Source organism: Gadus chalcogrammus, chromosome 10 (genome assembly GCF_026213295.1).
Source record: "Gadus chalcogrammus isolate NIFS_2021 chromosome 10, NIFS_Gcha_1.0, whole genome shotgun sequence".
Taxonomy (NCBI): domain Eukaryota; kingdom Metazoa; phylum Chordata; class Actinopteri; order Gadiformes; family Gadidae; genus Gadus; species Gadus chalcogrammus.
The window spans coordinates 16,053,855-16,076,073 of NC_079421.1; the positions used below are offsets into that span (position 1 = coordinate 16,053,855).

Below are 22,219 nucleotides of genomic sequence, written 5' to 3' on the forward strand. Positions count from 1 at the left end.
CTAATCTGATTTGTGGGTTTTATGATTTTATTTTCTGTATGACTTTAGGTTCACATAACAACACGTATTAACACTTTGTCTGATAACAAAATAGTAGGAGGCTACAAATCAATACTTTATTTTAAGGTAAGGCTTCTGATCTTCAGTTTGATGACTAATTAGGCCACACTAGGTCCTTATTAGGCCATCAGGAACTAATGACGCGTAGATTATCTAAAAGAGACCCTATAAGAAACCTGTGTTTGACTTCTGCCTGGGTTCACCTTCCAACTAAACCTAAGCAGAGGCTGCCTACACATGATATCATGAAGACATTCTCCTCACTCTGTGTTGCACTCATGCTGCATTTCACTGCCGTTGATTTGCAAGCAGGTTATTGTGAACATCTGTGTGACATAAAAAAACTATCCAGTAAGACCTATTCAAAGGTAAGACACATGTAATCTTGCATTTGGTTGGAAAATGTTTGTTGGTTTTATTATGGCTAAATTGTTTACCCTTGAAATAGAATCTAATGGAGAGTCACGTGAATTGGACGTCCGGTCCACGGTATGAGGTATGTTAAAAACATTACTTATATTTATGTTATTTCTAATCATTAATATATATTTTTCTTTTTTCTAATCATTATATTACGTATGTTTCTGTTATTGTTTTTGTTTATTGTTAATCTGTTATTTTTTCTGTTTCATCTTATTTGTTTGTATTTACTTATTCAAGCCTAAAATCTTTTGTTTGGCTGAGAAAAGTCTAATGCCTCATAATATGTCTAAATATGACTCTTCATGGAGATTGACCGACAGTTTGACCCAATTCATCAAAGTAATCCATGTAAGTTATTTTCAATGTAGAAATCATATATTACATTCTTTCTTGTTTTATTTGTACTCAGTTCTTGTACATTTCCCTTTTTTTCCTCAGCAAAATGAAACTTGCATACTCTTGGTCAACGAGAGCATTCCTGTGAAGGATCTTCTAACCAGGATTAAAAATTGTGCCAGTCAAATATTATTAACCGAATGCCCACCCAAACTAAAATGTCGCCCCAAAAAAAGAGTTCAACCATAGGTTTGTTTATCTGCCAAATTAGCTAGTTATCACCAACCAATTGATTAGCAGTTACATTTGGACCCTAAATGTAACTATTGTATTGTGGTAAATGTAACTATTGTATTGGATCTTTATTTCTACAATGTGCAATTATGCATTTTGACAAATTGTATTTTCTATTTTGTGAAACATATTTATGCAATAAAAGTTCCTAATCATAAATCGATTTCTAATGGATTTTATTGTATTTGAGCCAATTATTATTAACCTCTGTGCTAATCAGTACCACATTATGACACATACAGACCCATTCAGTTCAGTAAAAACTGATGAAACACTACTGGACAGAACCACTGCAAATGTATTGCATTTTATTTGTTTCAGGGCAGGTTTACTCACTCACAGACTGAGGTTGATTGAGGTTTCCAGCCCAAAATATAACTGGAATTATTCCTACATTTTTTATGTTGTATACTAGCAGGCAAATCTACTCTTTATCCCTCCCTAATTAATTAATTAATTAATTAATTAATTAATTATTTCATTATGTATCAACTTGTGTTGGTGCGGTTGTGTGTCCGTGCAGGTGTGGGGATGTTTATAGATATGAATAGTGCAGATGAATGTGCGTATACAGATACCGACATTAGATGAGGGTCAACAGTATAATGGATTTAGGTATTTTCTTTCCTTCAGTAATGTGAAGAATTTAACAAACAATATGGTATTCTAGATTCTTCCAATTGAATTGCAAATATTTCACATTAATTGATAACATTGCATGTGTGAACCAATTGAAAAATGGATTGCAACGACTGAATTCAACAAAATATGTGAAAATAATACATGGAATAATTTAATAAATTAACTTTACAGAGATAAAGATTGGTGAATGTAAACAGTTGACATACAGCATGATATAACGCCTCTTTTCTTGCACTGCAGTACACCATGTAATGAAATTATGCAACAATGTGAAAAAAAAAATTGCTAGTGCATTTGACACTAAGGTATATGCTTGTAGGCTACATCTCAAAAGATATCTGAGAGAAAGAAGGAAGATTTGCTTAGTTTCTAATTGAAAAAATGTCACTACTGTAGGCCGTGGATGGCATGCATGTCCTACCATTTACAACAAGACATTAGTATACTGACATGGTTTTCTACAAGTTAAGGTCACTGATTTGATGACAAACAAAATGCTAGATCTAACCCTTGCTTTGATTACTATAGTTAACACCAAAAGCTTTAGCATGAAATTCTGTACTATATAATTCAACGCATTACCAGTGATCCTAGACAACATTAGCCAAATGTCTGGGGATATTTGACTGACAGACTGGACATTGGTAATTATTTGGTCTATATCGATCCGTATCATTATGTGAAACTCATTTACCTGGTGATAAAGGTATCGTTTCTGTTTCAGAAAGTGCACCAATTCCATTTGAGGCAACCTAAGAAATGTTTTCTATGAGCTGTGTTTCGGTCCAAGTTCCATTGAATCGTGTACATTCGGCTGCATAAGTTGTTCTTTGCTATTGTTGGATCCAACAACCCGAATAATAACAGATTACACTTTATACATCCCTCAAACTTGAGTAGTGTCCAAACATCGTCACATTTAAAACCATACAGTGTATTCCAATTAACCTTTTACATAACTAAAAACAAATAATACAAATCTTCAAAATAATGACTTCAGTTCCTAAGTTTAAACGTGGGTTTGCTGGGCAAGGCAACATTAAGAAGACTTCATTGCAAGAGGGATTCGATCACAGCCTCTGGCTTTGCAGATCTCTTCCTGTTAGGAGATAAGCACACAATCAGCATTATCACCAACACTTAGCAGTGAACTGCACCCATTTTTCGTAGAATAACCACATACACTGATAATAATATACAAACAAACTTTAGAGAAAAGTGCTTTGAAAGCATCAAATAGTTTTCTTGATACATATGGGTATACATTATCTTCATATGTTGAGACTGCATGGTGTCATGGGTACCTCCTGCCGGTCTTGGGTCGACCGCTTTTGCTGCTCTTGGAGGTCCGGGGTCTTTCTAGTTTCATAAGGGACTGGCGCATACTCTCCTCTGTGTAGGCCAGGTACACATGGGACAGGTCCACCTCGAAGGGCTGGGGGGGACGCATGAGAGAGCATGGACAGAAGGCCAAGTCAAGTACGCAAAACGCATGTTTGGTCATCCTACATACATACACATACAACCATGAGAGTGGAAGCATTGTGTTTATGAAATGCCATATTGTATATTGTTCTCACATCTTTTTCTTTCTTGTCCGGTGCTGGGGTCTGTTTCCTCATATTGTTACCAGTGTACGCCACGCATTTCTGAAAGAAAGGGAATGGAAAGAGAACTGAAGCTGAAAAACTGATTTTACCCAGAACCCCAACCTCATTCTCAGTCAACCAATGGCAGGATATATTCTGTGACAACAAGATCCAATTTGTGTGCGTCTAACACGTGTAATTTACCACTATGGATGTTTGCATGGAAAATGTCATGGATGACATGCTCATCCATTCAATCTATCCCCAAATGTTTTGGGAATTCTAACTAGCATGGCAAGCTTCATGTGTGTTTTCAGAACTCACCAGTTGCCACTCTCCTATATCTTCATTCCAGTGCACATAGTTTTCTATCATCTCCTATCATCAAAAACAGTAGGAAAAAAACATCAGCAGCAACGCAGCAAACAAAAGTGGAATATATTCATGTATACAAGATGTACATTTCAAAGTCATTCAATGTTTGCAATTCATGTTAAAAAAATGGGTCAGCAGCATACCCTATTACAGCAGTTTAAATAAATGACATAGACATATTGAATCAGGAAATTAAGGGTCATTTTGGGAAGGACACAATGGGCATTTACAAAACTTATATCACACATTGAAGAACATATCTCCATGGGACCCACACATCTCCCAGTGGCACACACAAAAACATTTTCCGGTAATCCAAATCTCAGATCGACACCGACACACTCTGACACACAAAAAACGTATCAAGCATAACAGCCCCTAGTGACTCACATATATCCCAATGATTAACACACACACACACACACACACACACAAACAAACACACATTTATGTCTCTCAGTCAGACACACGTACACAAAGCCTGGCATGGCCAGACAAACTCCATCTGCACTCAGTGAGACGCACACAAACGCACACTCCCACACACACCTGGTAGTCCTGGGGGATGAAGTTGTCTATGATGAGCATCTGGAGCCGGAGTTCGCGGCTCAGCTGCCGGATGTTCTCCAGCAGGCCTTCAATCTCCCTGTGATGCTCCTGCTGCAGGTCAGCCATCTGACACACAGGGGGACACAATGCCAGCGCTCTGTGAACCGCCAACGCTCTGAGAACCGCCAGCGCTCCGAGAACCGCCTCAGCCCGGCCTCCGGTTCAGCCCTCGCTACGCTAACCCCAGTTTTGACTTTTTATTTTTTGCCATTTGAGAACTCTGTTATTCACGCTTGGAGCGCTCAATTTGAGCGTTTTTGCCCCATTCACTTTCCCTATTTAATAATTGCATTATAAAAAAATATTAAACGATAACATATAAAAAATATAGCAGCGAGCAGCAATGTGGGGGTCAAGCAGAATAGGACTCCATAAACTAATTTAGCTGGAAAGACATAATCGGTAAGGTGGCTACATCACGACCGTCTCAGTTTTTTCACCTACCGTACAATGAAAGCTATTGGCAAATGGGTATCACAATGAAAATACGTTGAAGTTGCTTTCGAAGGGCTGGAATAGACAACGCACCCCTAGAAGGCAAATGTCACCAAATTGTTTGGGTGTCCCCAGGATAAGGTCATGAGTCTATGTACCAAGTTTGGCTATGATATGTTAAAGAGTTGCTGAGAACAGGCTTACTTCCTGTTTGACGGCTTTGCCATCAAGTTTGATTGGCTGTCACAACAAACTGTTTTGAATTTGAAAAAGCTGTTTGATAAATTTGATCAGCTTGTTCTGGAGATCACATATTGCAAGTTTCATGAAGATTGGAAAGAATTTGTGGCCTGTGGATATGTACTATTGATTTTGGCAACTTTCAACATGGCGGCCAAATTCTGATGTTTCCATGAGAAATGATTTATTAGCTACATGAAGAGGTCTGACAGAATCACCAGACTTTAAAAATAAGTTTGATACATACTCATGTGAGTTAAAACACATCTTCATTAATTACAGCGCCCCCTAGAGTTAAAGGTCACCAAATTAATTTAGTGTCCCCATGACAATCTCATGGGTCTATGTACCACGTTTGGTTATGATATGTTGCTGAGAAATTGGCTTACTTCCTGTTTGGCACCTTCGCGTCAAATTTGATTGGCTGTCGTGGCCAAACAGTTTTGAATATGAAAAATCTATTCTACGTTTTTTGTGGCCCATGATCTGACCATCATCTGTGCCAAGTTTCGAGATGATTGGACAAAATTTGTGATAGGAGATGCATTTTGAAGGTTTTTGACATAAACCAAGATGGTGGAAAATCCATCATGGCGCAAAATGATGACAAAGGTTGAACAAGGATTCCAATGATACCTTGATTTTGAATATTGGATGAATGGGTCAAAAGTTATAAACATGAATGTATGTGCAAATTTGACCTGTTGCTGGCGCTAGAGCTCATGAGCTAGCGACTACAAATTTGCTGTGGGGGTTCATGGGACTGTCCTGAATCAGTGTGCCAAATTTCACAACTTTTGGCCATGGCGTTCTACGGGCTGCCATAGACTCCCATGGCAGGATAATAATAATAGGAAAACGTAGGATAACAATGGTTGTCTTGCAGCTTCCCTGCTTGACCCCAAAAACGTACAAAAAAAATGGTTGTCTCGCAGCTTCGCTGCTTGACCCCCAATAAAATCTGCAATGGTTGGTCTATAAAGGTTGACAGCCACTACATTGAAATATTCCCGAGATTTTGGTAGTGGTTTTGTGAAAATACCTACAAAACTGTAGGACAAGATAATTCGGCAAAATGAATATAACAAATAAAAAGGGAAGAAGAAAAAACAAGCCACAGTAGTGTGGTTTGCTTTGCAAACACACTAATGAGTTCACTTCTTCCTGATCTGGTGTTTCTTACCTCTGACTTTGCCGCCATCAGCATGGTCCAAACCTTCTTCAGCTTCTTGGTCTTCCCTTGGGCCTCCTCCTGCAAGCTGGTGTATTTCTCTTCGATGTCCAGACGCTCTTGCTGATTTGGGAAGAGGGAAGAGCAGGTGGCTATGTTTAATACAGTTGTCAAGCTTCCCTTAATGGCTCCCGACCCCAAGGTTGGGAACCACTGGTTCCAACTATGATGTTACCTCAGAATCTGACTCGGTAAGAGTACGCTCTAGTGGATTATACCGCTTTAGTTGGTAGACAGGTTGGCCATGTTACAGGTATTATCAGCATACCTTTCTGACATGTCACGGAAAGTTCAGAATGAATCAGATCTCTGATAGCCGAATCACTTCCACACATCAGGCAGTTCTTTCACCCACGTTCAGTGGCTGGCACTGATAGTTCTCATGAGCTTGACAAGTTTTACAATAATGACTGCATGCCAGTCATGTCTCAACATCGAAACCAAACTACACTGGCATGATGCTGCTGTGGTGGTGTTTTCAAATAATCAGGGCTACAGGAGGAAGGGCTTCCAAGTAAAGCTGCCATCGAAGCAGATTTTATCACGGTTCACATTGGTAACGATTTATTGTCCACAGCCGAAGAAGAATACATTTGATTGTACAATTTTGACCTTCAAGGCATGGCTATAATATCAGGACTTTCAATTTCAATAACAACAGGGCTGATGACGTGCTTAGCCACCACAGGCCGCTTGGAGGTGGGTCGGGCTCAATTTGGCCCAACCTCGGAGATGGTCCATAGTAAAGTCTGTAATGGGAGACTTCAGATCTGACGTAGCAGCAGTATAGTGCCATGGCAGGCTAGAGTGTTCAACTACCACCCTAAAGGTTCTGGGTTCGATCTGCCTTCTTAGCCTGTTAGATCAAGATGCCTGAGCCCTTATTGCCCTCAAGCTAATTGGTAATTATTGAAACCCATAAAACCGATACCTCTTTCTCCTCCAGTTCTCTGCGAAGTTGCTCAGCCCGTCTCCGGCGTTCCTCCAGTTCATTGTTGGACTCCTGCAGGAGCTTCTCCTGCTCCTCAGCCTTGGCCAGCAGATCCACGCCTCCCACAATCACCTTCTTCTCCAGGGCAGACAACTTCTCCAGCAGCAACTGGTGCTCCTGCCTACATTGGATACAGAGTATTGAGGCGAAACGTCATTAAAGGGCCAGTGAACCACAAATGCGAAATCCTATTATTTTTCCCGTCTCCACCAACAAGATTGTGAGTGTTATTCTCTGCTCCCAACTCAAGTCAATTCTTACCTTGACGTCACATCATGACAAAGGAGAAGTATGCAAGGGTATGCTAATGCAGCGGTATCAATAGGTGTGTGGAGCCCCGTCTGGGCAGTGGTCGGTTTTGATGGCCGAGGGAGGTTTAGCTTCTCATTTAAGCTTACATTCCATATACAACATAGGTCATAATTATGCTCATACACTTACATCTTATGAAGATCTCAATGCAAACAGCATTGTTTTTTCCCTCCTAGCTTGCAACGTCAAGCTGAAACTCGGGATTCACCTAAAACACTTTAGACTCGGTTTACACTCAGTTTACACTCAGCTTAGACTCAGCTTAGACTCAGTTTAGACTCAGTTTAGACTCAGTTTATGCCGCTTTTCCACCGCACATGTAGCTCGACTCGACACGACTCGACACAACACGACTCGACACGGTAGCAGCACGGGTCCTTTTCCACCGCAAATAGTACCTCCTGGACGTGGGCGGGGTCGGCTGCGCGAAAGGGCCGTGACGTATTTTTGTACGCGACGCAAACAACACCTACGCAACCCACACATGGACAGAACCCACATAACAACAATGGAGGACATCGATAACATTACTATTATTAGCTGGCATGTTGAAGAAGTTGAAGAAGTGGAATATGTTGGCTGCGGCGCTGCTATGGCTGTTACCGGCATGGTTGCCATGTCGCTCTCGTGACTTCGTCACACTCTCTGGCCAATCAGTGGCCGGCCGTCTGCCGACGTCACCTTTTAGTATCGGCTCAGCCGCTTGGAACCTAGAGCGAGGCGGTACTAGAAAAAGCAGCCACTTGAGGTACTAGATCGCGGTGGAAACGCAAAAAATGCGAGCTGAGTCGAGTCGAGTCGTGTCGTGTCGAGCTGGTACCATGCAGTGGAAAAGCGGCATTAGACTCAGTTTAGACTCAAGATAAGTTTGTATTGACCGTGTTAGACGCAAGCTCAAAAATAAGCTTCACACTTGCCGTCATGCTTGTGAAAGTAGATTGATGTCTGAATCAATTCCTGCATCCATGTCCAAGTCGCTGAAGGTAAAGCCCGACGGTGGAGGCAGTTTACTCACTGAGCTTTGAGCAGGTCCTTCTCCCTCTTCTCCAGCTCGGCCCTGGCCTTGTTCCTCTCTTCCTCCTCCATGTCTAGCTTGGCCTCCAGAGCCTTTCGCTCCTCTTCGATCTTCGCCTGCATCTCCAACATCTTGTCAGGGGAGACCTTCTTCTTCCCTTCAACATGGACAGGAATAATAGACATTAAACGAGGGTGTGTGTGGCAGGCATGATTTTTCTGGTTAGTTGTTTTCTTTTTAGTGGAGGGGGCGGGGAAGGAGAAAAACATGGATTCAGGTCATGACAGGTTACATTGTTAGATGACATTTTAAACCAATATGCTGCAAGAACAAAAAAATGTGAGGGTCAGTTGCGGACAAACTTCTACAAGGAATCTCAATATCCATTCATTAAGATTCCTTTGATCGGTATTTGTCTGGTAGTGAGCAGAGCGACAGATTACCAACTTGTTATCAAAGAATGAAAAGCACCTCAGTAGAGGGATTTGAGATAGTCCTTGGACTTTGTGGAGGATTCTCTCCAGGACAAAGTGAATAGAAAAGGGGCAATAGCAGGACGATGGAAGACAAACAGATGCACACAAAAGGATGTGAATAGGAGAGTGTTAACATGGGTTTAGACCACAGGACTTCTCCTGCATCGTCTGACTTGTCTGTTGCAAAAGCCAGCGGGTCGGCCAAACATTGCAGTGGGCTTGGTTAGGGGATGGTGAGCAAAGCTATGCCACAAGTGCATTCAGGAGCATTGAGGATTCTCACACCAACCTCTGTCTTCTTCAATTAAGGTGTATAGGGAGCCAGCAGTCGGCATATTTCAACCAATCAAAGGAAGGGGGAGAGAGAGCAGGGGAGAGCGAGTGAGACAGAGAGAGAGAAAGATAGTGCCACATTTCACCAAGAAAACCTTTTTATACTCTACAGGGTGAAAACACTTCACAGTCAGGGTAGATTGAGGACAAGGTAAAGGGAGCGAAGGGAGACTGTCAGCATGACAGAATGAGGATGGTCAATGGGAAAGGGGGTAACACCTTGGATGTCTGCTGATCAACATACAAAATACTATCCTTTAGAAACAATCCTGTCCTGTATAGTTTATTCTGAGTTGAGCTGAACAAACCCTTTTTCAAATCAGGCGCTGTACGGATTGTTACTTCATTGCATGGAAGTAAAAGTGTCATCATCAGATGATCTTCCCACCCACAGGAGTTTTACTAATGACTCAAATCTCATCACAAATAAAACACACCATGAAGTGACTGTTCCATCATGAATGGTTCCAAACCAGACTGTGTACAAATGTCAAATGATTCCATGATTATCATCAAAGCCTTTTGCGGACCAACTCATACACAACAGATACTGCAAGAAGGTCATGGCAAGTGGGAAACAGCAGTCCTCCTCCAATGTTTGCACAGTGAGGGAAATTAAACAAACAGAAAATTGAGACATATTGTGTACATGAGACATATTCATTTAAATCGAGCAGGTGAATAGAAAGATGGATTACCCGCCCTACATAGCCTAGTGTAGAAAAACTTATACTGCACCCTTTCACCAAAATATCCAATGTATTGAGAGGATTCAATTATACTTGAGTTTAACTTTTACTCCTAGTGTAAACTAGTGCAGCAAATGGCTTTTTGCGGATGGGGTTGATTATGATGGAGTGGGTTTGTTTAGGCTATCACTCTTTGTTAGTTGGAATCCAAAACTAAACTTCTTCTTATTAAGTGCAGTGATTAATGACACATGCACAAGATGTTCTCAATTTCGTTGGTTTTTACCAAAAAAAAAAATACATATAATATATATAAGAAAACATTTGGAGAAAAAATACGATAGAATCTCTAATAAGACAATGTTCATGTGATTTTATGCATCCGTAGTGTTGTGAAATAAATTATTGCACAATGATCGTGAAACCGTCAATCTGTGGTTATTCCTCAGACCTCAATCGTACTTCAACATCTATAATTGCTGCATCCCTACTTAGCGATAGCCCTTGTTGACTGATACGGGGACATGCACAGAGGTAGCCATTTGCAATGAATGAACTCTTCCGGCCCACAATGAACTCTTCCGAACGACAAAATGGATCAGATAATAACATTGCTATCTGCACAGAGTGCCAGCTATATCATGAAGCCATACCGCGTTAGTGTTGCAAGCAGTGTACCTTCAGTTGTGACAGGGGGACTGATGGGGGTCTGGGTGGATGTGACGAGGGGTAAAGCAGTTAGGTCAATCGGTTGGGGTTAAATGGGCTCGGTGCTTTGTAAATGGAGCTTAACGTACACACACACACTCACTGGTGAGAGCCTTGTTCTCAGTGGTGGCCTGCAACACTGAGGTGAAGCAGACAGAGCTTGAGCTACTTCCTCTGCTTCCTGCAACAAACACATGGGAGGCACCACAGCCACCACACACAGAGAGAGAGAGACAGAGAGAGAGAGAGAGAGAGAGATTTTCAGTAGTTGGTGAGAGATGTTAGGTTTCAGTAGGATGTGTGAGAGGTTTTAGTAGTATTGGTGGGAGGTAAGTTTATTATGAGAGAGAGAGAGAGAGAGAGAGAGAGAGAGAGAGAGAGAGAGAGAGAGAGAGAGAGAGAGAGAGAGAGAGAGAGAGAGAGAGAGAGAGAGAGAGAGAGAGAGAGAGAGAGAGAGAGAGAGAGAGAGAGAGAGAGTCGCCGGCAGTAAGGGTGCAATTCTTTTGGTGAATCGTGATTTGATATCGTCAGTTGACGGAATTCTTGGGGTCAAGAATTCAATTCTAAATTCCCCATTCAAAATGAAACTTAAAAATAAACTTACCTCCCACACATACTACTAAAAACCTCTCACACATCCTACTGAAACCTAACATCTCTCACCAACTACTGAAAACCTCTCACACACAATTCTGAATATTACTGACACACTACTGAAAACCTCTCATACATACTACTGAAAAACTCTTACACACAATACTGAAAACCTCCCACACAAACTATTTAATACTTTTCACTCGGAATGCTGAAAACCTCTCACACACAATACTGAAATCCTCTCAATATACTACTAAAACTCTCTTATTTACAGTATTGAAACTCTCATATACAGTATGGAAACTCTAAAATATATAGAATTGAAACTATCTTACATACACTACTAAATACAAAAATAGTCAACTTTAAAAAGAGAATAGAACAAGTTAACCAAAGCCAGAAATGAAAGACAAAATACAGTTGCAAAAAAAGATTGAGAACCTTCTGGATCATCTGCATTAATGGCTCCTAAAATATTCAGGTCTTTTGTAACCCTGCGTTCACACCAAAAGATGCATTTGCTGCCCGAACGCGTTGACGCCTGAGTTTTGCGGCGCGTCAAATCAAGTTTTGCGGCGCGTCAAACTTTTGACGCGCGTCAAAAGTTGAAATATTTCAACTCGAGCAGCATTTGACGCGCCGCAAAATACGTGAACGTGCCCTTCGCCCGTGCCCGTCAGCGGGCACGGGCATGCCGCGCCGCAAATCAGATTTTGACGCGCCGCAAATCAAGTTTTGCTGCCCGTTTTCTCGGCAGCAAATGCTGCGGCAGCAAAGCAGCAACGCGTCTCTACATTCACTTTGAATGGGATCACGACGCGCGTCAACTTTTTGCATCTTTTGGTGTGAACGCAGGGTCAGAGATAACAAAATATAAAAACTGTGTTTAAAAAAAAGAACACTAAACATTTAACTTTTATATTACTTTGTTAATTAGGTTCTTCAAACATTTAAAACATGGTTTGGAAAAGGTATGTGAACCACGAGGACAATGCATTTTGCTCAATATGAATTTACCTTCAGTACTAGGTCTGGGTCTGCGGTATGTTAGTGGGTTTTCTCCGTCTAAATTTTCTGCGTCCAATCAGCGAACAGTGGGAGTGGCTGAGATCAATGACGTCAAAGTCAGCTCTCGTTGATGGACATCTTCCCACACGGTGATTGGTTTGTTTACAGCCTGCGTGCAACGTGATTCCCGGCCAAAATTTAGCGATTGGTTATGGCAGATCCAGAGTGGCACTTGGCAGATCCAATAGTTTTAAACTTCAACAGACACCCGCCTTCAAGTGAGTTAACGTTTGTCAATTGAGTAGGTCCAGACTCTCTGTAGTCTGTACAAATGAAATGAACTATGAGAGTCTGATAGGACCAGGCTAGGGCTTCCCAACCATTCATCACAAAACCTTACCTTATTGAACATTATTGAATGGTTCAGCAGGATCCTACTGGGTCGTTTAAACAGTCTGATTTTGTATCTAACGTTCCTGTATTCCATGTCTCTTCGTTCCAACATTAAGGATTCTAACCCTCTGCTTCCATCAAGATCTTCCCACTTCTGCAGCACTGTCCTCCGACACCACCTTCCCGGTTTCCTCACTGACCCGGCTTGACTCCCACATCAACCAGCTTCTGCTCGTTCGCAGTAAGGCTGGGCGATATGGACCAAAAGTCATATCACGATATTTTCAAGCAGAATGTCGATATAAGATGCATATCGATATTTGTTGACGCAATAACATAGTTAACGTTGCCGCACTCCAACTCGTCATTCTACATCGGGGGCGCCGCTGTGCTTTTATTTCCAGCCTGCCCGCGTCACTGTGCGCGTTAACCTGCCTTGCTGACTGCAAACTGAATCCTAAATTGGGTGTGGGCAAGTGTAGCTCAATATTTTACAATTAATCAGTCAAAAGCAGTCAGTCCAAGATATGGCAAATGCCACCGAACTGCCTCCGCTCTGCATCGGCACCAACAGCAGTTCCCCCCCCCCGGTCCGTTCCGGAGCCCCTGGACCTCATCGCAGTTCCCCCGGATCTATCATGAACTTGGCGCAGTGTTCAAAAAGCAACACGCCTAATCCTTGCCACCACATCGCCACTACGACTGCGCCATTGACCTGTTGCCGGGCTCGCCACTACCCAGCAGCCGTCTGTTCAACCTCTCGCGGCCTGAGCGGGAGGATATGGAGGGGTACATCCGGGACTCGCTCGCGGCAGCACTCATCCGCCCCCTCCTCCTCACCCATAGGGGCAGGGTTCTTCTTTGTGGCCAAGAAGGACAAGACCCTTCGCCCCTGTATCGACTTCAATGGTCTCAACGACATTACGGTCAAAAATAAATACTCACTGCCCCTAATTTTCTCAGCCTTTGTCCCCCTGCAAGGCGCCACCATCTTCTACAGACAGAAATTATTGCACAATAATCGTGAAACCGTCAATCTGTGGTTATTCCTCAGACCTCAATCGTACTTCAACATCTATAATTGCTGCATCCCTACTGAGCGATAGCCCTTGTTGACTGATACGGGGACATGCACAGAGGTAGCCATTTGCAATGAATGAACTCTTCCGGCCCACAATGAACTCTTCCGAACGACAAAATAGATCAGATAATAACATGAGTCCCAGTTATATCATGAAGCCATACCGCGATAGTGTTGCAGGCAGTGTACCTTCAGTTGTGACAGGGGGACTGATGGGGGTCTGGGTGGATGTGGGCGAGGGGTAGGGCAGGTAGGTCAATCGGTTGGGGTTAAATGGGCTCGGAGCTTTGTAAACGGAGCTTAACATACACACACACACTCATTTGTAAAGCCGGCCACACACAGGCGCCGAAGCGCTGCGGTGCGCATTTCACACGAGTCAATGGCCGCCCTTAGCACCAATATGAAGTGTGGCGCTGCAGCACCGTTGTGATTATGTTATGAAAGAAGCAGATCAACAAACATAGTTGGAATAGGCTACCCTAACGCTATACCAGTTGTTTTATCACTACATAGATGCATTGTGGAATTATTTATCTAGTGCATACAGTGACGGGAAGGACGGTGGGCCGGCACGCCACCGAGCGCTGGCGCGCGTCTAGCCGCAGCCGGTGTGGGCTAGTACGTCGGAAATAATGGGGGCGTTTTCTTTGACGCGCCGGCGTGTGTTGGGCTTAAGAGCCTTGTTCTCAGTGGTCAATGACATTCAGATTTTCTCACAGTCTCTCTCAGAACAGACTGAACGTCAAACCGATTCTACAGCGTCTCCCGGAGCACCGGCTGTTTGTCAAGGCGGAAAAGTGCCGAGTACCACGTGCCTTCTACATCCTTCCTGGGTTACATCAACGGCCATGGGAGGGTGGAATTCGAACCGGCGAAGGTGAACGCGGTGACAGAGTGGCCCATCCCTTCCGACCGGAAACAGCTACAGCGCTTCCTTGGCATCGCCAACTAACCCTAACTTCATCCGAAACGACAGCCGCATCGCAGCTCCTCTCCCCTCTACTGCTATGACGTTCTGCTGGACTCCAGAGGCGGATTCGGCCTTTACTCTGCTGGAACACCGCTTCACCTCAGCCCCCGTCCTCGCGCAGCCAGACGGCAAGCTCCAGTTTGTGGTGGAGGTGGACGCCTCAGTCTCTCCTCCGGCTATCATCCGCAGACCAACGGCCAGCCAGAGAGGGCCAACCAGGAACTGGAAGGCATGCTGCGCTGTGTTACCACCGCCAACCCCGCCTCCTGGAGTGACCACCTTCCCTGGGTAGAGTATGCGCACAACGCACACCGCAACGACACGACCGGGATGTCGCCCTTCCTATGGTCCCTAGGCTACCAGCCGCCTCTGTTTCCAGCGCAAGAGGCTGAGATCGCTGTCCCCTCAATGCGGTCCCATATTCTACACTGTCAGCGCATCTGGAACAAGGCTCGGGCTGCGATGCTCCAGGCGTCCGCCCGCTCCCAGCGTCAGGGAAACCGCCACCGGACACCGGCGCCCCTGTACGTCCCCGGAAGGGAAAGGTTTGGCTCCTTGCTAGGGCGCTTCCACTGAAGGTGGCATCTCGGAAGCTCGGTACATCGATACGTAGGACCATTTGAGATTGAGGCTCCCTGCTTAAACCTGTCTCCACCTCCCCTCTGGCGGTGACGGCAACGGCAACGGCACCGCCGCCACCCCGCATCGTTGACAACCTCGCTGTCCTCCGACACCACCTTCCCGGTTTCCACACCGACCCGGCTGGACTTCCACATCAACAAGCAAATAAACATTTTGACTTTACAACCCTCGTCTGTTGTCATGCGTTTCGACTCCCCCTTCCTTGGGCCGTACCAGTACCATTGATATAAATAACTTTTATTTCCAAAAAACAGATTATCTGGTCTTCTAGAATAAATAAGACCATCTAAATCATATGGAATGATCATTAATAATATTTAAAATGATCATGTTTTTCTCACTTGGTATTAGTCAAATACACTCACACACAAACACTTGAGTATGTGAGGTTTTTTTTAGTATGTATTAGATGTTTTCAGTCGTTTCTGTGAGAGGTTTTCAGAAGTATATGTAAGAGGTTTTCAGTGGTGTAGATTAGAGGTTTTTAGTAGTATGTGTGAGGGATACATTTGAATGAAGGCCTATACAATCCATCCTATCTTATGGTAGCCAGACCCCCCCCCCTTGAAACAGTATTGTAATTTCTAAGAAAATACAATTATTGAAAAGTTGTATGAAATGTATCGGTGAACCAATGTTCTACGTACACTCAAACATGTTTCCTTTCAGCATTTCACACCTTACATTTCCATATAGATAGTAAAAAGAGAAAGTAACAACTCAAGATCATGTCAAGATTATTAATCAATCGGATGACTGCAGAACCTATATCCATGGATCTTATTAATAACTGCAGAAAAACCGCATGGAGACATGCATGCATCTGTGCAGAAATCTGCTGTCAATCTATAGGTGTTAACCCACAAAGAGGATATCTGCTCATTTCACACAATTCCACGTAGTCATCTTCAAAAAACAACTCATACATTTCCTTAGCAGTATCGACACGTACACACACACTTACTTTTTGTCTGTGCGTTAACTCTTTCATAGCTACCTTAAAAAAGGTACAATATTCATTTCCGCATTGAAATATCTGAAAACAACTTGACCTGTGATATATTTAGTTGGGTTTTGTACTTCAAACCTACCCCGAAATCCTTTTTAAAAGATTTTTTCTAAAGTTTTATTCACAGTAACAGTCCGTTACATTTTGAAGTATGGCAATGGCGTCATATGGCCTTTTCCCCGAACAACCGGGTAAACCCACTAAAACAGAAATACTAATTTATTTATAGGATATATCTTCATATAGATCTACAATGTGTTATTTTGACAAGTGGTTCATGCCAGAGATCAAGACAAGTCCCACAACATACTCGTCACCAAAACAGTTTGACAACAGAGTGTCATAGGTTTCCAGTAATGTTACATATTCTGCATGGAAACTGCTGAAACGGATTTCCATTTCGACAATTTCAACAATTTCTATTCGTGCATGACCCCTGTGCCTTTCAACTTAAGGCCAAGGCCGCACGTGTGGGAGGGGCTTGTGAGCGAGTGAGAGGACTCCTCCCTACCTCTTCTTCTCCTGCGGCCTTCTCCCGCCTCTCCTCCTTCCTCTTCTCCGTCGTCCAGCTCCTCGGAGCCGCTGGCCTCCGAGCCAGAGATCTCCTCCCCTGGACGGACACAATGAAGCCTCTTAAAACGGATTCCATTTAAAAAAACACATAAAACAGAGAATTTTCCCAGGCCAGGTAAAATGAGATCAGGTAAAATGTTTGATCTAGATATTCTAAGACAATTCCATATAATAATAATAATAATAATACATTTAATGATGTAATTTAATATACATCATATTTACCTTCAAGAGATAATATGTACCTCTTAAATGTACATAGGACTTTAATTTTAGATACTGAGAAGACGCCGTTATCCAGCTTTTGGTATCGACTTTTACAAATACATTTTTCGAGCAGTAATGACAAAAAAAAAAACGGACAGAGGGTTAGAGAGGCTGCAAACGTTAAAATCATTCTTGAGTAGACAACATCTCAGAGATGCAGAGATAACAACACATCGTATAGATGACAGACGTCACAGAGCCATGTAGCCAGGAGGCTCTCGGTGGCCGCTGGGGGGGCGGGGGTCCGGGGCTTACCTTCCTCCAGCTTCTTCTTGAGGTCCTCGATCTCCTTCTGGAACTGCCGCAGCAGTGCGTCCTTGGGGTCCTCGTTGATGCGGGCCTTGTTCTTGATGTTCTTGGCCCGGTTGGCGTAGCGCAGCGTGCTGATGGTCTCGTCGTAGTTGTAGTCCGCAGGGCCGATGTTCGCACACTGGTGGTCGGGAAAAAACAAACGGAATATTCACTAAACCGCTGTGATTCAGGGGTTCGGCATTCGTTCTCGCCGTCGAAATATTGCAAACTCTTCGATTCATTAGAAATGTATGTATAATAAATCAGTTATAGTAACAACTATCCGTGAGATTTTAGTGTATTTTTTTCGCATTTATTGTTTAAATTAATTAGCTGAGTTGAAGGATGTTTTCCAGGATTGTTTATCCTTGTTTAGCCTACCATCATGGTCTTGGAGTTGCCACCGAGCGAATCCTGCAGCAGGCGGGTGAGTTTGGAGTTCCTGTAAGGCACGTGGGTGCTCTTGCCGTCCACCAGAGCGGAGATGACATTCCCCAAGGTGGAGAGCGAGAGATTGATCTTCGTGGCTTCCTTCAAGCGCTGCCCTGTGGCGCCCGTTTTACCTTGTCTCTCCGAACCCTGGATCGCACCGGCGTATTGAAACGGTCAGAGAGTCATCAGCGTGACGATAAAATAAAATGCATATTTCGGTATCTGTATCTGTAGGATATTTGAGGGTTTTTTTCTTCATAGGTCCGACTCACGGCCAGGTCGACCAGATGGAGTTTCCCCATCCGCACGTGCTGGTTCCCGTCCACACCTTTCTCGCTGCATTCGATGGTGATGGTGAATATGGCGTGGGAACGAGAGCTGTGCTCGTTCATGTTGGTGGCACCCACAGAACCTGCCGATTAAGGGAGAGGGAGAGGGAGATTCATCCACATTCAGTGCCCGCGGGTTCATTGAAGTTGTCCAAAAGATGATGATTTTGCTTACGGTTTTTATGGCCCAGTGTCATGATTCTGTCCATGTCATCTGCATTGTTCACTACGTATCCTGAGAGGTCTTTGATGTAGACGCCAACATCTGGCCTTTCTTTAACCTGCCGAGGGACAAAAACGATTATCAGCATCCATTATAGGTTTACTAGGGAAATGCATGTGGACATACTGAGTCACACTATAGTTATTAGCCAAACAAGCAATGCAGTGTATTTTGAGGAATTTACAATAAATTAATATAAATTGTAAGGGTTTCTAGGTCTAAACTTGAAATATCACTGGAATAATGACCAGGGCTAGGGTAACACTAAAGTAAAAAACCAAAGATTCGCTAGGACCACAAGAAGATAAAACATAATGTAGTTTAAAGGTCCCATGGCATGAAAAATTCACTTAATGGGGTTTTCTAACATCAGTTTTTCCCCTAGCACTGTATGGTTAAGGCCTTAACAACACTAGGGCCCTGCTTTAACTACCAATGAATTTCGAAAAAATAAAAAATTATATATACATAAATATTTATTTATTATTATTATTATTATTATTATTATTATTATTATGCATTAAAGGTCCCATGACATTCCACCAGGTGTCGTTACAAGCCGTTTTGGAAATCTGCCAAAACGGCTTGTAACGTCATCTATCCGTCACACATCTAGGTGGACACGCCTACCTGTGATATCATAAGGGGCAGATTTCCAAAACGGCTTGCAACGGCTAATCACACCACACTTGGTGGCATGTCATGGGAACTTTAACAAATTACCAAACTCTCGTAGGGAAAGAAAGCATACTTCCAGCAGGTACAAAAAGTATAGATAAATAATTTGTTGGTAATACTGTTTACAACAATATTCGTGCCATAAAGCTTTTTGAATGGAATTGAAGGTGGGCACGGGGGAAAGTTCACCCCTGCGTCTTCCGAATTGGAACGGACAAGGGGGGAAACGGGGGATCCACCGTTAGTGTGGACAGAAACCCTCACTGAAATCCGCAGGCCCCCCCGCCACCCACGGCAAAATACCCCCACCTTCACTAACTCATTTCCGTTATCACACCGGAGCCGAAGCGCCGCAGTGCGCATTTTACGCTCATTAAGTTCCGCCCCTAGCACCAATAGGAAGCGTCGCGCGGCAGGACCGTTATGATTATGTTTTGAAAGCAGCAGATCAACAAACATAGTCGGTATAGGCTACCTTAACGTTATACCAGTTGTTGTATGACTACATATATGGCCCTGAAGCCCATGATCCTCTGTTTGTGCTTACAATGATGGTCACATTAATTCATAGTTACTTTATCTACTGTCGGGCACTTTGTTTACACTTAGTCACTTTACACACTTTATTTACTGTCATTGCTCATTATTTTTGCATTGTGGAATTATTCATCTACTGCATCAACAATCTCCATATGTACATGACCTTGTATCAAGCCGGGATGTACCAAACAGCTTTAAAAAAGTGTTTTTGAATATTTACAGAACACGGTCGAAGGCTGCGTGCACCTCCACTGTAAACAGAGCGCATTTTACCGTGGACGCAAGCTGCTCAGGACCACACCCCCTCCCTTTTCCTTGACCCACCTTGCTCCCCCTCATTTGCATTAAAGCTACAGACACCGAAACGGCGCGTTGGGAGAAATGTGCTCAATGTGCGACTGGCTCGTAGTGGCTGTAATTCTGCACCTCTGCTGAATTTCGGGAACGTCTTCAAATACTGTTTTAGGGGCCCACAAATACCTATACTAAAGCATCCATATTGCATTACACATTATATTAATACAATTATATAAATTACAATAATTATAATAATATCAATATAGTTTTATAGCTAGTATTTGCAATTGGACATATATTCACCTCAAGCCTCTGCAACTGATCCTTGCCCAGTAAGTCCCTAACCTCTTCATTGTAGATCTCCAGGTATGACACACGGACCAGAAACCTAGAGAGAGAGTAGATAGGCTGTGATTTGAATGTTCAACAAGAATAGAATAAAATGGGTCAGGTTTACCTTTTATTCATAGCTCATATAACATTACAATAACATTTTGCCATACCGGGTGTCACCCTCTGCCTTTGCGATGTGACCGAAGACATGAGCGAAGGAGTTGGGAATGATGCCCCTGAGCTCTGGCACTGCCCTTACGCCCTCCATGGTGAACGTTTTACCAGTGCCAGTCTGCCCATATGCAAAGATAGTTCCTGTAATACACAGCAGGGGTCAGTATCAGTATACATGACTTCCTACAATAGGTGCTTACAAAATAACTAAATTCCCCATTATTATTGCCTACATTGACGTTTTCAGAAGTTATACAGTAACCCATCTTAGTATAACATTTGTATTACATGTATTTTAAATGTAAAGGTTAATCATAATAAAAAAAAACTATATATGATTATAAATAACTCAAATGTCGTTATTTCCATATATGAGTTTACCATTGTAACCCTCTAAGACTGAGTCTATGATAGGTCGGGCTGTGAGATTGTAAACATCAAGCTGTTTGCTGTCTGGCCCAAACACAGTGTCGAAGGTGAAGCATTTGGGCGGTTCATGCTGAGTTTCTAGTTTGTTAACGGTGATGGTCCCTCGGATCTCGTCCACACTGACGGCCTGTTTGCTGCCCATCTGTTTCTCCTTCTGGTTGAGTGGACGACATCTCACAACAACCTTGACGTTGTCGCTTATCTCGGGTTTGTCGTGTTTATTACTCTGTAATAAAAGGTGTGATTGTATATTTCAGCGTTGACTCTCTCTTGTAAACAACATATACGCAACAAACTAGAAGAGAAGATGGCGATATAGAGGCCCATATTTCATGGATAATGCAAGATGCTAAGTGGCCCTTTAAAACGAATTCGTTTTTTTATCATATGCATCAGCCATCAGCCAAATCGTTATTGTGAATTTTGCAATTGGGGCAAATAGTAGACAACAAAGCACTACATGTCATCCTCCACCAGCGCACAATAATTAGTCCAATTATGATAGCTAAATTCAACATCGATTGCTTGGCTGCTAGGAAAGCAGACAAATGCTAAGCTGCAGAATGAGCTGATGGGATAGCACAGCGGGACAAAAGCACAATTATTTACAAACGTATCTCAAGAGAAAGAGACATTGTAATGGGGGGGATCAGTAATCTCAATGAAGCGTTAATCAGAGGAGTGGCATCGGTCCACTTCAATAGAAGTATCTGTTAGCATCACATCAGATCGGAGGAAGGGAGGATCCCTCCGCAAACACACAATCACTCAGAGGCGGGGCCGACTTACCGGCATGTTTGAAGTGTAGACTGTAGCGTCTCACGCTGATTGTATAGGGACTGTGAAGCTCAAGCGCTTAAGGCAGTTTTTTGTTTTTATTCTAGGTGGATTTATATGGCAGCGCTGTGCCCATAGTATCCGTACCCTGGAAACACTGTTGTCACGACGGACTGGCTGTGCGGCTGCGCAGTGAGTGAGGAGCAGGAGAACCAATCGGCAACGAGAACACATAACCGTATCAAATGTAAATTCAGTTATGTGTAAAAAATAACAATCAAAATCTCTTATCAACCTGACGTTAAACAGAATAAATTAAATGCATATTAAATGAAAGACCATTTTCTACCATAGCAGTGATTTAGGTATGTAACGTTTGATTTGAGGCCATGTAAATATTCAGTAGGGTAATTAA

General features: G+C 43.0%; 1 protein-coding gene across 2 annotated transcripts; it reads right to left on the reverse strand.

Annotated features, from left to right (window-relative positions):
* Positions 1–522: 522 nt before the first annotated feature.
* Positions 523–22,008, reverse strand: kif3a (kinesin family member 3A). 2 transcript variants are annotated; one of them, XM_056600048.1, is made up of 18 exons: positions 21,817–21,978; positions 20,980–21,253; positions 20,595–20,739; positions 20,395–20,479; positions 18,529–18,634; positions 18,297–18,436; positions 17,974–18,171; positions 17,557–17,731; positions 16,973–17,071; positions 10,862–10,939; positions 8,553–8,709; positions 7,166–7,346; positions 6,187–6,297; positions 4,269–4,394; positions 3,669–3,722; positions 3,336–3,404; positions 3,060–3,190; positions 523–2,854 (listed from the first exon to the last, which is right to left on the reverse strand). In XM_056600048.1, exons 1-18 carry the CDS (start codon positions 21,820–21,822, stop codon positions 2,806–2,808), a joined length of 2,184 nt encoding a protein of 727 aa, XP_056456023.1. In that variant the 5' UTR covers positions 21,823–21,978; the 3' UTR covers positions 523–2,805. The 2 variants fall into 2 exon arrangements, with proteins under 2 accessions (XP_056456023.1, XP_056456024.1); XM_056600049.1 differs by lacking the exon at positions 10,862–10,939 and having other exon boundaries at positions 526–2,854; positions 21,817–22,008.
* Between the last annotated feature and the right edge of the window lie 211 nt (positions 22,009–22,219).

What these genes read in the sequence shown, in the direction of transcription:
- kif3a (XM_056600048.1), bottom strand. An exon ending in AAGGCAGAGGGTGACACCCG is followed by an intron (nt 20,480 to 20,594) that starts GTATGGCAAAAT and finishes CTCTCTCTCTAG; the next exon opens with GTTTCTGGTCCGTGTGTCAT. An exon ending in TCCATCTGGTCGACCTGGCC is followed by an intron (nt 18,172 to 18,296) that starts GTGAGTCGGACC and finishes GGTGCGATCCAG; the next exon opens with GGTTCGGAGAGACAAGGTAA.